This window comes from Octodon degus, unplaced genomic scaffold, assembly GCF_000260255.1.
Source record: "Octodon degus isolate 3935 unplaced genomic scaffold, OctDeg1.0 scaffold00064, whole genome shotgun sequence".
NCBI lineage: Eukaryota > Metazoa > Chordata > Mammalia > Rodentia > Octodontidae > Octodon > Octodon degus.
The window spans coordinates 2,606,248-2,623,790 of record NW_004524640.1 but is presented as its reverse complement, the minus strand read 5'-3'; the positions used below and the strand labels follow the sequence as shown (position 1 = coordinate 2,623,790).

The 17,543-nt window shown below is 38.1% G+C and overlaps 1 protein-coding gene across 8 annotated transcripts in view; it reads left to right on the top strand.

Annotated features, from left to right (window-relative positions):
• C2cd5 (C2 calcium dependent domain containing 5) overlaps positions 1 to 17,543 on the top strand; it is a 113,997-nt gene that overhangs the window by 9,043 nt on the left and 87,411 nt on the right. For all 8 annotated transcript variants that reach the window (XM_023718912.1, XM_004634553.2, XM_023718909.1 and 5 more), the window contains exons 3-7: positions 6,823 to 6,909; positions 9,813 to 9,984; positions 13,492 to 13,587; positions 15,698 to 15,853; positions 16,964 to 17,162. In XM_023718912.1, coding sequence (XP_023574680.1) covers positions 6,823 to 6,909; positions 9,813 to 9,984; positions 13,492 to 13,587; positions 15,698 to 15,853; positions 16,964 to 17,162 — 710 coding nt within the window. The remainder of the gene's footprint in view (positions 1 to 6,822; positions 6,910 to 9,812; positions 9,985 to 13,491; positions 13,588 to 15,697; positions 15,854 to 16,963; positions 17,163 to 17,543) is intronic.

Below are 17,543 nucleotides of genomic sequence, written 5' to 3'. Positions count from 1 at the left end.
GTAGCAAGGGTATACGGCTGATCTCAAGAGATCTGGCTTGTTTATGGCTTCTAAATCAGGAATATTTTGGGGAAGGGATGGATCCAGGTTTTCTGGTCACCTTGCTCGGTGTCTGTTTGATGCCTGGTACCTGATTACAGTATTATCTCAGGTTTATATTTATTTCCTAGGGAAGGATTTGAGACTGTATCTTGAGCCGTGCCTTCTTCAGATGTACTTCCGGTCAGTACACTGAATTCCTTGCTGGCCTATCCCTGTCTGGCTGCCTATAAAATTTTAGCTAACTTAAGTGCTTATAAAATCCCCCCAACCCTCTAGAAGGCATCCCTAACTTCAGTTAAGGTAGGGTGAGTGAATTTTAACCTAGCTGCTTCCATCTGAGGAGGATCAGTATAGGGGAGACCACTATCAGGGGCTTTCTCTAGAGAGCTAGTGAAGTGGGCCTTGAGTGGACAGTCATGTTGCAGTGTAGCAGTTATGAACTTCCTTTACAAGATCTGTCTAGTGTATCAGGGTGAAAGGAGTCTGGCCTGTTGCTGGTTCCAGCTGCATGATCACTTGGAAACTGGCTGCCTCTGGACAAGAATAAAAAGTTTTTCAAAAATGAATGCATGTATGATCAAAGCATGAGCAGCAGAGTTGAAAGGCAGATTAAGGCAGAGAGCCATTTTCAGGTACTACTCGTAGTGGATTAATGATTATAACCAGGTGACGTGTAGGCCTCTATTTCTTTGTCTCCACAGTTTTAACTGTAAGAAGGTCATGTTGGATTGGGATGCACATTTCATCACAAGTGGGTGGAACCCAAGTAAGATCTAGGTTAGAGAGTTGGGTGGTGTGAAGGACAATCTTAATTAAGGAATTTAAAGACTTGTTCCAGTTTTTGTAGCTTCTGTTGTAGCTGTCTAGCCTCATTGCATGGTTGTGTCAGAAGCTGAGTCTCTGAAGCATGTTAACAGATGATTATAAAGCTTTCTATAAAGCTTTACAGAAAAAATGAGATCAAGTTTTAGTATTAACCATCATGAAGATGTTAAGTTTTGTCTTTATCTCTGAAACACATTTAGGTGTTTATCTTAATATAGAATAACTTTTTAGTCAGGTACCTTTACTACTTACAAAAATTAAATGATATAAAGAAACTTTTACCTAAAGTAAAAGTTTGTTATCTTTTAACCATTCTCTGTTACCAGAGTGACATTTAAGTAGAATGTATACTACACCTCTGCAGAGTTGTAGCTCAGGGTTTATGGCCTAAGTTGTTCCCAGAGTTTTCTTTAACATGTAACGAATTGTTTGTGGAAACCCTCTGTAATTTTGTGGCAACTACAATTATCCTCCATAGTTGTATTTTGGTGGGAGGTTGTAAATAGCCAACCTGAGACCTTGCTTCAGTGCTTGCTGCTGACTGGCTGCTGCCCTGTAATCCATCTCTGGCAGGTGTACCAGCATTCTAGCATGATAACAGGTTGGTGAGCCGTGTGTAGCTGTCTTGAGTGTTCTCAGTTTTGTTCTTTGTAAAGCCATCAAAATTCCCTACAATTTAAGGCTTTATAAATATTTTGTTAAGTTACATAACTGTAGGTGACATAGCATATTCAGGGTTTAAACTGTAAAAATAGGCATTTTCCTAATTGTATGTGAAATTAAAAGTTTTTCACAATTCGAAGGTACTCTAGGAATGTAACCCCTGCAAATTTTGGGGAGCTCTATGTATCTGTTTATAGAAGTACTTTATAGATTGTTAATGTCCAGCCTTCAGTTTTAGAGTAACATTCCCTGGACTGCAGTGTCTGAGCATCTGTAGGTGTTGTAATGCATACATGAGGTAACACGTAACAATCACAAAATACAAGCCTGAGATTTTATTGAAGTCACGTGGCTAGCTCATTCGTGCTGGATTGGGATGCACATTTCCCCCAAGTAGCTGGGACACAAGGAAATGGCAGATGCTTGAGCCTGGAAGTTTTACCACTGTAAACACCTTTAACTTAAAAGTCATTATGGAAAGGTGGTAAGATGTTTCTCAGTTTTGCCTCTTTTAAGGCCTGTACCTTTGGGAAGCACAAATATACCCTTTCATGTACCATGCGATTAGCAATAATTGTTATCATAGCTGTGTAGAAATCTTCACGTAGTTTCTATTCTTAAAAAAATTTTTAGACTTCGTTAATAGATTTTCTAAAGTGTAAATATATTGACAAGAATTAGTTAAATGAAGACAAAATTTGCCTTTTAAGGACAAATTGCCTAAACTTGGCTGTAGTAAGTTTAGGAAACAGTGTTAGTGACCACAAGCAGATACTTATTACTGGACATTTATGTGCATCTCATTTATACAATAACAACATTCCTTTTTAATCACAACTAATAGATATAGATCAAGTTTAAATGTTAGGGCCAGATTTAAAGACGTGTCAAATTCAATCATGTTTAAGGTCTTAACATTTATAAAAGAGACCAGGTATTACTTTATATGTATTATGTAACGTACTGATGAAAGGTTAACTCTGTAGACTTACTTTATAGGGTAGCTTGTTTTTAGATGTGAACATGCACACATGTCCACATGGATGTTACGTCATAAACTGAATGGTTATTTAATCAGTCATGGACTGATTACCGAAAACTTAGGTTACCATTTAAATACTTTGATTCCTAAAGCTCACTTTTTAGTAACCAAAAAAGCCTAATGATGAGAACACAAACATTTTGGTAAAATGACCTTTTGCCTTTAAATTTAGTTTTGTAAGTTTACCAGGAGCATTTCAATATTTTATAAAACCAGAAACATTTCAATATTTTATAAGATAGAAAACCTAACCTTTTAATTATAGCCCCAAACAGTTACTTTTGACATTCCATTATAACAGATGACGCCTATTTAAAGGATTGGGATGCACATTTCATCACAAGTGGGTAGAACCCAAGTAAGATCCAAGTGCATCCCAATCCATGTTTGTTTCCGACTGTGTGCCATGCACAGGCAGTAATAGACTTTGCATTCATAAGACTGATTTTTGATATTATTTTGGTTACCTAAGAATCTTGATGGAAATGTTGCCAACCTTAAGGGTGAGTCAGCTTGCTGTTAAGCTATGTGAACTGCAAGCATTTGAGATAGTGTCTTGAGTGTTTATCTGTAAGCCACCCTAAGTTACACTTCTGGAGGATAACATATTCTTGAAATATAGTCTGTTAACACAGAAAAACATATACAGATTACTTGAAATCATATGTAACACTTTTAAGCTTTTATTCCTGTTTAAGCCTCAAGCCTATCAGTCTCTATATGGTAATGGTTAAAATGAGGTCCCCCCCCCCCAGCCTATGCAAATGCTTTACTTTGGAAATCTCAAAAACAACCAAAATAATAAAAACAATAAGAAATTGTTGAGCTCAAAAACATGCTTTTCTTAAATGAGGCAGCTGCATATGCCTTAACTGGTTATTAGCACACACTGAATAGACAGATGGACAAACAAACTCATAAAACACTATTTTAAGTTGGAGTGCACTCTCATTTACTGGCCAAATACACAACGACACTTGTATAGTTTTTAGATTTGTAATTATAAATATATTAGTCAGAACTTTCCTTTGTAGTCTTCCATTAACAGAGGTCTCCTGTGAAAAGAGTCACAAGGCAGAAACCCTTTTTACACCTGTGAGAGCAAAGAGAGAGTGAGAGGTCAGTCAGCGGATTCCCTCTAGATTTACGTCAGTGGGTATCTTCAGCTATCACCTGATATGCCAGTCATATCTGCAAGTAGAAGGGCAGGATCCCACCCACCTGAAAAGGGGAGCCGCGGCATCCGGTAGGCTGCATTTATGCCCTTTGGTTTAGAGACATGAAGGAGCAGTTTAGAGAACCTGCCTTACCAAAACCTTTCCCGAGTCGCCCTCTCTGATCTTTAGTAGCAACATGCCACCCCCAAAAAGTAAAGGGCAAAGTGTCAGGAAGAGATTAGAACTATGAGTTTTAATAGTGCAAGAGGTTTTCTCCTCATATCCTTGTGGTGAATTGATAAGACAGTTTATTCAGCAGAAGTCGTTACTCTCAGTTTTACATGCTGAGAGTTAGGTACTACAAGAATTAAAAGTTGTCCCCTCACCATTGGAGGATTAAACAAGAGGGGAAGCCGAGGCTGAGCAGGCCCGACATTCTCTTCCATGGGCATGGAAGGGGCATATGAGGCCAGACTCCAGAGAAGCCCGTCCTCCCACATTTATGGACAGTAATCCCACTGATAGTTTTTAGTTGGATGAGACCCGTGACCTATTTTAAGATTAGTACAGTTTTTTCTTGATGGGCTAGATTCTGTCTAAAATTTACTCTGAAGATACAGTTTCCTTGAAAAAAAAGTAGAGGAGCTTTAACATTACCTTTCACCTGTGCTGCTTTCTAAACTAAGACAGTAAACCGTCTCTTCACCGCCAACAAGGCAAGCGAGGAATACAAGTAAATTCAGCAACTGCTAAGTCTAAATGCAGCATACACAAAACAGGAAGAGATGGTCCTGCCTGTCAAAATAAAAATGTCCCATCACAGAAACTTAAAGATTATACATCACAATCTTCCATGCTCTCAACTTAAATCTATCATTCATGTAATAAAAAAAAAAAAAAAAAAAAAATGACGCATGAGCAACTGGCCAGCAAAAGACAATTTTTGATTGTCTAAGTGAGTCACAACCCAGAATCCAGTCAAGATATTTAAGGGTGCCATGAAAGAAAAGCAAATTCTTCCTTCCTTCTGAAGGTCCCAGAGGGACTCCAGAGTGATACCGGGGAACTCCCAACCTGCCAGGTGTCAGGTGTGCTGAGTTTGCGTCCCTGGACATGAAAGAATGACTTCCAAAGGACAAAGGAATCAGAGTAGATCAGATTTATCGAGGAACAGGAATAGCTCCTGAGAGACAGGAGGGGTCCAGAATGGGTTACCCCCTGACAAATTCTAAGAAGTAGAACTGGTAGCATGAAGGGGGCAGGATTTCTGGTTCAGTATGTATTGTCCCGCTGCTCTACCTACGTGGTTCTAACTTATGTCCCTGTGAACAGAGCAGGAGAATATCTCCTCAATGTAGTTTTCACATTTTTTGGTGTCTTTGTCCATCTAAGTAAAAATGTTATACTTGGCATTTCTCTTAGTATGAATGAGTTTTATAATTTTTTGATGTATCTAAAAGGCATCTGTATTTTTATTTCTGTGAATTGTCTGGGTAGGTCCTTTGTCTTTCTTTTGAGCTGTTTGTTGGTTTCTTTTCATTACTGTTGATCTTTTTTTCTGTATGACATATTTACCAAATGCTTTTTCTTACTTGTTTTTGACTTTGTGGTGCTCTTTTTTTAAAATATGTATTTAGTACAGGGTCTGTAGGGTTTCACTGTGTAGATTGGACTTGAGGTGATTCTCCAGTTTTCAACCTCCCAAGCGCTTGGAATATAGGTGCATGCCACCACACCCAGTCTCAATTGCTGTCCCTGCACGCGCTGGGGGCAGGGCTGGCACGGCTCGCCTGGGATCGAACCCCTGCCACTGTGCTCTGCCTAAGCAGGCCCTTTAGTCTGCTGAGTTATCTGGCCAGCCCAACTTTGTGGTACTCTTTAGCATGTATATATGCTTTTATTTTTTGTGGTACTGGGTATTGAATCCAGGGCTTTTCTACCCTTTAATCAAACTGCATGGTTAATCCAATACCTTGTAATCCATACTGATAAAACAGTTAGAAGAGAAAAAATAGTTTTTAATATTTTGCTCATAGAAACTTTTTTGGAATGACTGCCCAATAATATCAACAAGTGTTATAGAGCCTGCTGTAAGGAACACTTACTGTCCACCTCAGAATTCCTTTGGGAGTTGTTATGAAGTCCGTAACCTTTAGTGTATATTTAGGTTAAGAAGGAATCAGGAGAGAAAAAAAAAAAAAGGAATCAGGAGAAAAGTTTGAAGAGATCAAATTTAGCAAAAATGAGGCAAGTTAGAAAGTAGTTTCCTAGTTGCTTTGCTCTTAGGCTTTTTGTACCTCCAGATCCAATCTGAGGTTTTTTGAGCACTATTCTTTGTTAGAACAAAATCTCAGGGACTTACCATGCTTTCTTCCTTTTCATTGCCTTATTTACCAAGTTTGGGGTGTGATTTAATGCTTGCCAGCATTGGCTATGAAATAAGATAGTCTCTGTATCCAGTGCCTTTCGTTGTCCCTGCAGGTAGGAACATAAAACATGTAGTTTATCCCTGATCACTTTTTGTGTACAAATAAGGGATTAAAAATTAGCAAATATGAAGAAGTTGCAAAATGCAAGAAAATATTATGTTCTTGTAATGATGGGCGGTAGTTCTGGATCTGCTTCTGAGATGGCAGAAGGTCATCAGCTGGCTTCGCCTCTGTGCAGTATTATCCTGGCCTCACCTTCCTTCCTCCCTCTCATCTCCCTCTTCTCCAATTGAGGGCAGACCCCTAGGCTTCATGTACTGGGCAAATACTCTATCAGTGAGCTGCATCCGAAGCCCAACTCTCAGCCTTTGCACCTGTGCTCAGGTTTACCGGCCACACCGACTCCTCCCTCTGTGCAGGCCTGATGATCTTTATTATTAATTTCCCCGTAGAGCTGGTCAGGCAGAGCAGTTGGTGATCCCTTGTACCAGGAGTGTTCTAGAAGCTTGCCTGGACGCAGCCGTACCTTCTTCACTTTTGTCTCAGGATAGTGGTCTTTTCCCCTTTTCTGCCTAACCTTTCTCCCATGTCTTAGCTGACATTAATATTTACTTTTATTCACATTTTTGATATTTATATTTTAATATTTTTTATTTGTTTTTAGGTAAAGTTTGGTAACACTACCTTTAAAACAGATGTGTACCTCAAGTCACTCAACCCTCAGTGGAATTCAGAATGGTTTAAATTTGAGGTAAGATTTTAAAAGTCAATTTCTTTAGTGTATTTTTTGAGGTGATCCCTTTCCTCTATGAATGCTAAGAGTTTTTGTTTCAGGTATAGTAATTTTTATACATCATAAAAATTTTCTTTCTTTCACTCCTTTAGGAATATTGAGTCTTTAAAACATGCTAGTGAAGAAAATACAGTAAATAATAATACAGATGAAAAATAGAAGTCCTCAAATATAATATTATTGTAGTTTTCTTTAGATTTTGGCATATATCAAAAATCAGTTAAGAACAGTACACAGATTTAAAGTCCTCTCCCCCCCCCCGATTTGGTAACCTTCAGTTAATGTGTTTATGGAGGTTGAAGTGGCCTAGGTGTGCTGGAAAAAATAGAACTTCAGATTCAAAAGTTCAGTGCTAAACTGAGATCCTGAGTTTACACAAAAAATATGTATCTCATTGTGGAGTCACAGTGTCTGTCTTTTATTTATTATTTCAAAGTGTAGTGTGACTGTGTTTCTCAAAAGAATGATCTCACTAGAGTAACTTCCTAATCAGCCAGTAACTTCTGCCCAAAGGTTTCCAGCCAGATGGACTGCTAAGGAAAATAATTTCTGGTTTCCAATAACATCAGCCCTTTTAAAAATAGGGAACCATTTTGTCTGTTAGAACAGTGGACTAGGAACTAGTGAGTTCTTTTTAATTTTACTTTTGAGATAAGCTAAAAAACAAATTGGCCATATGTGAATGGACTTCTTCCCATTAATCTATGTCTCTTCTGATGCTGTTACTGAATTATTTTGATAACTGTAGCTTTGTAGCAAGTTTTGAAATCAGAAAATGCCTCCAACTTTCCTTTCCTTTGTGCGTTTAGTTGACTGTTTTTTTTTTTTTTTTTTTTTTTTTTTGTACTGGGGATTGAACCCAGGACCTTTTGCTTACCAGGAAGGCACTTACGCCACTGAGCTATAGCCCCAGTCCTTAGTTAATTTTTGTTTTGATGTCCTACTTTTTTTTTTTCTCCTGTGTATGTGTACAGGTTCTCCTTTCAAGCTGCGCTAAAATACTTATGTATATTTTAACTGGGCATGGTGACAGATGCCTGTAATCCCAGCACCTGGGTACTGAGGCCAGGAGTATTGCCATGAGTTTGAGGCCAACCTGAGCAACATAGCGAATTAAAGGCCTGCCTGGACAGCATAGCAAAGACCCTGTCTCAACCCCCACCACCCCCAGTGCCATAAACATTAAAGATCCATCGTTAAGATGTTTTCAATTTATTGTGTCATTTTGAACTACATTACCCTATTAAGGTAAAAATATGGACTAGGAGAATTAGAGAAAGTAAGCAAAGTACTTACATGATTTCTGATGGAAGTCCCAATGTGCATCTGTCTGTTGCCCTTGGTACCAAAGCACTTGAATGCCTATGTGATTTTGATACCTTCCCGGGAAAAGGGTTGAAACAAATTGCCTTCAGTAATGAGACGGCTCTTAGAATGGGAGGGAGTCAGACTTCATCTGCTGGAGTAATTTTCATGATACTAATGTTACAGAAAATGTCATATAGACCAGATGTGGTGGCACTCACCTGTAATCCCAGCACGCTGGGAGGCTGAGGCAGAAGGATCACGAGTTCTAGTCCAGCCTGAGCAATTTACAGACCATGATGCAAAATTAAAAAATCAAGAAGGGTTGGGGAGTGTAGCTTAGAGTGAAGGTCCTAGATTCATTTTCCAGTACTGGAGAACAACTTTGGCTTTACTGGTGGATGATGCAGTACTGGTAATCTTTATGGCTAAAGAATTCTCAAGTAGCTTATTTAAAAATATAAAAACTAATTTATTTTTCTGAAGTAAAACATCTTTGTAATGTTAATGAGTTAAAAAGTAAAGTTACCAGTCATTTGCCTTAAAATTTTGTAGTTTTGGATTACTAATTATAATGCATGAGGTATGAGAAACGTGCTTAAATTTTGTTTATGATTAATATCAATTATGAAGTTCTGATTTAGACCTGTTTTCAATTGTAGATTACATTCATTTATATGTGTTTTGAACAGTCAAGGTGTCAAACAAAATAGACATTTGTTTTTCTCTCATGGAAAACACATTGAGCCGGGCAGTATAAAGGTAGCATGGTACCTCCTTGTAGTTGTTTGGGGCCCTGGAGCCCTTCTATTCACCTTCTCATCCATATGCATGGTATCTATGGCTTCTTTTTATAACATCTCAGGCTCATGCTAGCTTCCTACTTAGCAGCTGGAGTTCCAGAGATAGTGTCAGTTTGCCAGGCCGGCATCCTATATTCAAGGAACTAGAACAAAGCAGAGCATAGAGGGAGCAGAGAGTGAATATACTTCCTTATTTTTTGAGACAAGGTCTTGCTGTGTAATCTAGGCTGGACTTGGACTCCTATGTAGCTTAGGTTGGCCCCAACCTCATTGCAGTCCCTCCTGCCTCAGCCTCCTGAGTGCTGGTATTATAGGCATGTACCACCACACTCGACATGGACACATAATATACACCTTTTAGCTGGACAAGAAAGACCTCAAGTTTTCTCTACCTTACTAAACTCTGTATTGTTTGTATCTTACCATTTGCCAGCAAGGCTAGGAAATACAGGTTTTGAGTGAGACATACTGCTAAGCGGCTAAAATTTAAACATCTAAAACATTTCTAAGGAAGACTTGGTTGACTGGGTGCCAGATGGAACCTGGGGCCTCGTGCATGCCAGGCATTTGCTGTACCACTAACTTTGGCCTCAGCCCCTATTACAGTGACTGTATGTTCTTTTTTCACATTTGTGCTTATGGATGAGTCTAAGATTCCTGTTTTAGAAATAAATCATTGTTTTCATTTGGTATATAATGTGTGGTGATTAAGATCTTAAAACTGTGAAATTTAATATCAGGCTGTACTTTTAGGTGGATGATGAAGATTTACAAGATGAACCTCTGCAGATCACGGTCCTGGACCATGATACTTACAGTGCAAATGATGCCATCGGTAAAGTGTACATTGATATTGATCCTCTACTGTATAGTGAAGCTGCTACAGTCATCTCAGGATGGTTTCCAATTTATGATACCATACATGGTAAGCAGTGATATTTTAAGAAAGGAATTGACAATCTTAATCTTGCCAATCTTAATCTTTTGTTTTTATCCTTAAAGACCTTTGTTTTCTATTTGGTGCTTCTAAAATACATATCTCTCTATAAGATGACCTTTAAAAATAGATAAGAGCATGCCTGTAAACGCAGCACTCTGGAAGGCTGAGGCAGGAGGAATGCAAATTCAAAACCAGTCTGGGCAACTTTAGAGCTGTTGGGAGGGCTTGTCTCAAAAAAAAAAAAAAAAAAAAAAAAGAGGGAAAGTGCTAGGAGTGGGTTCAAGGTAATGGCCAGTTCAATCCCCAGAACCTTTAAAAAAAAAATAGTAAAATTTTGTTGATAGAACTGTTACTTCTCTGAACATAGATTAATTCTTCCTAAAGTTTTGCGACATAGTAAGTAAATATATTTAAAAATTATCTTAAGGTAATAGAATAAAGCTTGGAGGAAGAATACTTATTTGATATGTTTGAGGCCCTGGGTTCAATTCTCAGCATTACAAAAAGTATTGGTACCCTGTTTCTAAAACACATTTTCAAGCTGGTAAATTAATAGTATTGATCCTGTTTTGATTAAAGATTCTTTAGAAACTTTTTGTTTAGAGCAAGGTTCCCAAAGTATGGTCTTTTTTCCAGAACCAGGGATTGAACTCAGGCCCCTGTGCTTGCCAGGCAAGCACTTATTCCACTGAGCCATCTCCCCAGCCCCATCCGAAGTATGGTCTAACAATATACTTGGTCCCCAAAATGCTTTTCTGGTCTGTGAGTTGAGAAATGTTTTCGGCATAACATTCATGTTGTTCATTTGTTTTATTTATTTATTTATTTATTTATTTTAATTTTTAGTTTTTTTGTATTTAGGGAAGAGTTTACAGGGTGCTCAGGGTCCCACTACTACCTTGGACTCATAGTGGTCCACCTGCTTATAGCCTCACAAGAACTGGGATTACAGGCGTGCACCACCACGCCCAGTCTCAATTGCTGTCTCAGTGCGCCCCGGGGGCAGGGCCCGCTTGGCAGGCCCAGGGATCAAACCCTCGCCTCTGCACCTGCTTGCAGGTGCTTTAATCCACTGAGCTATTTGGCCAGCTCTTACGTTCATTTAAGGTTAAAGAGCTCATGTGACCAAAATGTTTGGGAAGCTCTAGTCTAACTGTGCAGCTTCTTTATGATGAATGGACCTGTTCGGAACTGATAATTGTCTCTCCAGCCTTGAAGTTTTTCTGCAATGATTTTACATTTCTGGTCTAGCAATTTAATTGATAGGAACACATAAGCAAGATGTTTATAATAAAGTAAAATGTTTGCTGAGGTTTATGTTGTTTATTGTGACATTAATATTTTATTTATTTTTGTATTTTAGGGAAGGATCTACAGGGTGTTCAGGGTCTCACTACTAGACCAGACTTTGGTGATCCACCTGTTTACAGCCTCCCAAGAGCTGGGATTACAGGCGTGTGCCACCATGCCTAGTCTCAGTTGCCCTCTCAGTGTGCCCCCGGGGGCGAGGCTAGCACAGTAGGCCTGGGATTGAACCCCTGGCCCCTGCACCTACTTGCAGGCACTTTAATCTGCTGAGCTATTTGGCCAGCCATTAATATTTTATTATTTATTAATATTTAAAATAATAAAACAAGTGTAAGAACTAGATTTATTTAGACAAATTAGGGCATATCTATCTTGAGTTATACAGTTAAAAAGAACATGTTTTCAGAAAATAGTGAATAAAAAAAGTATATGATATATTATTAATTGCAAAATTCTTGTTATGCAACATTAAAAGATCTCAAAGATGTTTAGAACCCAAATAATTGTATATTGTTTTAGTATCATTGGAGAAACTGACAGAATATGTGATAAAATGTTTACACTTTTAACTGGATCTGACTTTCTCTTCCTCTCTTCCTGTCCTGCTTTCCTTCTCTCCTGTCCTTGTCTTCTCTTTGTCTGTCCTTGTCCTTCCTTCCTCTCTTCTCTCTTCTTTTTTTTTTTTTTTTTTTTTTTTTTTTGCGGAACCGGGGATTGAACTCAGGCTCTTGCGCTTGCCAGAGAAGCACTTATTCTACTGAGCTAACTCCCCGGCCCCCCTTTTCTCTCTTTTTAAGACAAGGTCTTGCTGTGTAGTTCAGGCTGGCCTTGAGCTCGTTGTGTAGCCCACGCTGCTCTCGAGCTCATGGAGAGCCTCCTGTTTCAGCATCCCGAGTGCTGGGATTGCAGGCCTGTGCAGCGCTGTGCAGCGCTGTGCAGCAGTGGTGTCAGTTCTGGATGGCATTGCTATTCTTCCTTGTCCTTTCTCACTTTTTCCCTTATTTTCTATGAAGTTATATGTATTACCCGTGTAATCAGGAAATAAAACTCCAAGCAGATATTGTGTTACCAATTTAAAAACTATGCTGTGGGATCTGGCGATTTGCGCCTGTTGTCTGAGGTACTCAGGAGGCTGAAACAGGAGGCCTGCTTGAACCTAGGAGTTCAAGGTCAGTGTAGGCAACACGGCAAAATCATGTCTCAAGAAAAGTGAATGACTGAATGAAGGAATGAATAAATAAAGATAGTGAAGAACTAATCTTGGCTTGGATTTAAGCAATAAATAGCTATATGAATGATAATTTCCCATTTAATGTTAAATGTTGTTTGTGGTTGATTTAATATGTTTATGTGCTCTTCATTGGGAACGTAATCTCTTATTATAGTAGATAAGTAGATTACTCTCCTTTAGTCTTCTACCGTAAGTAAGAATTTAATATGAAGTGAGGGCCATCAAGTGAAACTGCTTAATAAAGCTTAGAGGTACCAGCTTTTTGTTTTTTTTTTTGGTACCAGGAGTTGAACTTAGCACCTCATGCTTGCCAGGCAGGTGCTGTGCCACTGACCTATATCCCTGGCCCATAAGGGCATGTTCTAAAGTTCTTATTCTTGGAATTTATAAATTAATTTACATTCATTGAAATGAATAAAACTTCTCTTGTTGATCCGAATCTTGCATTAATTTTTAAAAGTATATAGTCTGTGATCACAAAGATCTGACTTTTAATCCGGATCTGCCATTTACTAGCTGTTGACATTACATAAGATATTTAATTTTTATTGACTATAGTTTTTTTCATTTGTAAAATGGGAGTGATACTGCTACAGAAATTACTGCGTTGATGTGATCCCTGTAAGATACTGTATATAAAACTTCTAGTACATTGTCTGTTAGTGCTCAAGGTTGTCATCATCAACTTCATCATAAACTGGAGTGGGACTCCTTTCCCTTAACTCTTGGCTTAATAAATGGAGGCTTGTAATAGCGAAAGTTATTCATTCTCCTGTGCATATGTGTATTTGCTTCAGAAGATGTAACAAAGCAACTCTTGGGAATGAAAATAATGAGGTTATTACTTTTATGATACATTATTTTAAAATCATTAATTGCCATTGATTTGTATTATTATTAATTGTACATTATTTTTAGAAGATGGTAACTTGAGTTTCCCTGTGATTATGTAGGTATCCGTGGAGAAATCAATGTGATCGTCAAAGTAGACCTCTTCAATGATTTAAATAGGTTTAGACAGTCGTCATGTGGAGTCAAATTCTTTTGCAGTAAGTAAATACATTGTCTTAAGAGAAAATTTAACAATTTTTAAATATAGAAAATCAAATTGGTATTTCAAAAGGCTTATAGTGGATGTGTTGTATTTTGATTTTAATACCAAAGAGAAATTTTAAAATTTTCCAGTAATTCTTGTAGTTCTGTGGCTGTCTGATTTGAGAGTAAATAGCATCTATTTTTACAAGTATGTGGGAATCTGGGTGAGAAAATTCCAGTGAGCCGCGTATGTAGTACATGCCTGATATCCCAGCCCTGTGGGAAAGTGAGGCAGGAGGGTTATAAATTTGAGCCCACTTGGGTTAGGTTAGCAGCTTAATGAGACCATGAAGCAAATGGTCTCATTTAAACATGTGATTCTTGGGCTGGTGAGATGGCTCAGTGGTCTAAAGCACCTACTTAGAACAAGCTTAGCAAAGCACAGGGACCGCGGTTCAATCCCCCAGCACCACATGCCGGCCAGCCCCGCCCCCTGGTGGGCTGAGCTGGCCACACACACATAAATAAATAAAATTAAATAAATAAATAAATAAAATAAACATATGCTTCTATAAACATGCATGTATCTCTGTAGTATGATGTCTTTTAACTTTCTGAAGAAGGTTTCTAATGGAGGAATAACTGGACTGAATGGACCTAAGCAAAGCAAGGCCTTAGATGTGAGAGAGCAGAGCTGAGGAGAAGTACCAGAGGATCAAGATGCCACGTGTGCATGTACTGATTCCTCATGATCACTGCATTTACTATGGATGGCAAAAAGAGACTAAAAAACATGGAAGGAAAAAATTGGCTGGGAGTACAGTTCAGAGAGAAGGTCCTGGATTTAGACCCCAGTACTTCAAAAAGAAAAAAAAAACCTAGTTATATTTTACTTTCTTTCTTTCTTTCTTTCTTTCTTTATTTATTTATTTATTTATTTATTTATTTTTTGTGGAACCGGGGATTGAACTCAGGCCCTTGTGCTTGTCAGGGAAGCGCTTATTCCACTGAGCCATCTCCCCGGCCCTGTTTACTCTAGTTTAGAGTTGTGCCGCATGTGAGCAGAACACTATGGCCAGGCATGTTACCCACACCTCTACCCTGTGAAGGCAGAACTGCGCGATACATGTGAGTTGGACGTGATCGCGACAGCTCACAGTTGAAAATCTACGTAGCTGAGTTACTTTCGGTGCACAGTTGTCTGTTTTAGAGACCAGCATGGTGCAGATGTTCTCATGCTGTACCCTCATTGACTCAGACCAGGTCTTATTTAAATATTGATACATTGATTGAAATGAGTCTTTCTGACCACATACTGAAGGAGACTGGCGTCTATACTGACCACAGGATCAGTTGGCCCTATGACCATGGGTTATTAAAAACTGCAGTGCTGTGTGATTCCTTGGGCTATGTCAGAAAGGTAGTACTTTGCTATTCGTGGTATGCGTACCACGGATGTGGTGTATGGAAGAACTTTGATTAAGGGAAAATTTTAAAAAGCGAAAGATTTATATGATCTGAAGAGAAACCAGAGAATATGAGAGTTTAAAAAATGCATTGTTGTGAATTGTGCTGCTATAAACATGTGCTTCTATAAACATGCATGTATCTCTGTAGTGTGATATCTTTAAACCTTCTGCAGAAGGTTTCTAATGGAGGAATAACTGGATTGCATGGAATTTCTGTTTTTTAGTTTTTTGATGTAAAATGCACTGGTTTAAATTCCCAACAATATAGAAGAGTTTTCTCCCTATCAGTCTCTTCAGCATTTTTTAGCTGATAAAATACAAAAATTGTATAGATATATGTGATAATTTACATTATTTTGAGTTTTGGAACTTTGTGTAAGATTTATATCTAAGTTACAAAAATTGATACTTATTGTACTTCCATGACAAAAGGGAGAGCCTTTGTGCAAAAAATAATTATTTATAACCATAAAATGGATATTAGAAGACTGTAATTAAAAAGAAGATTATGATTGGAAGTATTATAAATACACTGAGACTGTCATAATAAAAGGTGTTATATATATCCAAAAGGTAAGAACTTAGATGTATATTTTTAAAAATTGAAACTTAACCTGTCAAAAACAGAAGTGTAATAGATGATGTCCTTTAACAGCAACATCTATTCCCAAGTGCTACAGAGCTGTAATAATTCATGGATTCGTAGAAGAACTAGTGGTCAACGAAGACCCAGAATATCAGTGGATTGATCGCATTCGTACACCACGGGCATCAAATGAGGCCAGACAGAGACTCATTTCTTTAATGTCAGGTATTTCAGTAAAATAACTTCATTAATGATTGATAATGCTCTTAAATTTTTCACTTTTCCTTTGGAAAGCTTTGTGGACTTTCACAGTGAAAGCTGTGAGTTATAAGTGACTGAGTCTTTACTCCTGGCCCAATTTTAATGAACATGTTTAACAGGTAGAGGTCTGTAGCAGACACTTGTGGTCCCTCCCTAGCTGAGCAACAGAAGGAGATAGTGTTGATGAAATAAGGCAGTGGAGTAAGGAAACTGAATTCTTGTTTTCTTAGCAGTTAATTGTGGCCTGAAATTTGATCAATCACTTGCTTCAGTCTTTAATAATCTCTGTTCAAAGGTTATCTCTCCATAGTTCTTTCTTGAGAACTCTTTTGTGTCCCTCCCTTTACCCCTTCTATCCATTTACCTGCTACTTCATTACATTTCCTTTGTTTTCTTTGAACAACTCATTTACCACCTAACATTTGTATTATTTGTGTATATGTGTGAAAATATCTTCACATAAGATGCAGAAGTATAAATTTATATATGATAGATATGTATTTGTCATCTGTATTTGCTGTTTTATATAATACGTACATACATAATAGTGTATAATAATAGATTTATGTTCTATATTCTATATCTTTTAAGCTTGCAGGATATGTAAATACATAGGTTTACTTTCTTAGTGTCATTTTGCCCCACCAGTCTGTCAGCATCACTAGATTTGGAGCTTTGTCTTTCCATGTGTCTGTGTCTCTGTGGCACTTAAAAGAAGGCAGAGGGCTGGGGGCAGCTGTGATGGAGCGCTTGCCTAGCCCGTGAGGCCATGGGTTTCATCCACAGCACAGGGAACAGTCAGAAGGGAAGAGTGCTGACACATAGTACAGAACCAGAAAGTATTCAGTGCCCGAGGTGCATGAGTGAGCTAGTCTGGTCACACGTATAAAATACAGCTCATGAATCCTGTTTCTGGGGAGGTAGGAGGCTAGACAGATAATCTTTTCAGTTCTCATCAAGTTCTAAAAATCTGTGATTTTTAAACATGTTTTCTTTCATTTTTTCTATCACAGTTGTGTAGTATGTTTTGTAGAGAGGTGAAGCAAAGTGAATTTTCTTTATTTTTTTTTATAGGTGAACTGCAGAGGAAGATTGGCTTGAAAGTACTTGAAATGAGAGGCAATGCAGTTGTCGGGTACTTACAGTGCTTTGATCTGGAGGGAGAGTCTGGGTTAGTGGTACGAGCCATAGGAACAGCGTGTACTCTGGATAAATTAAGTAGCCCAGCAGCCTTCCTTCCTGCATGTAATTCCCCATCCAAAGAAATGAAGGAGTAAGTATGCATCAATGAAATGGTTCTTATGGAGAGTTTTATCTTACCTATACGTTTACCTTTGATTTTAGTAGTGTTGTTTAATATTCATTTTTTCCTACTATGCTTTTTCTTATCAGAGATGACTTCCAAAATTTAGAACTCAAACATATTTTGATATTCCCAGTGTTTTATTTATACTCTTGGTATGAAATGCAAATTAAGTAATGTGAAATTAAACTATTTCAGATCCTTACACATTCTATATCGAAAGCATAAATGAATAATCATGCACTGTGTGGAATTTTACTTATTTTCTAGGGAATGATTAAAACCCTCTATGATAATCCAATTATGTTTACTGTTGGCACTATAGTATAGAGAAGGGCAGGGCTTGGCCTT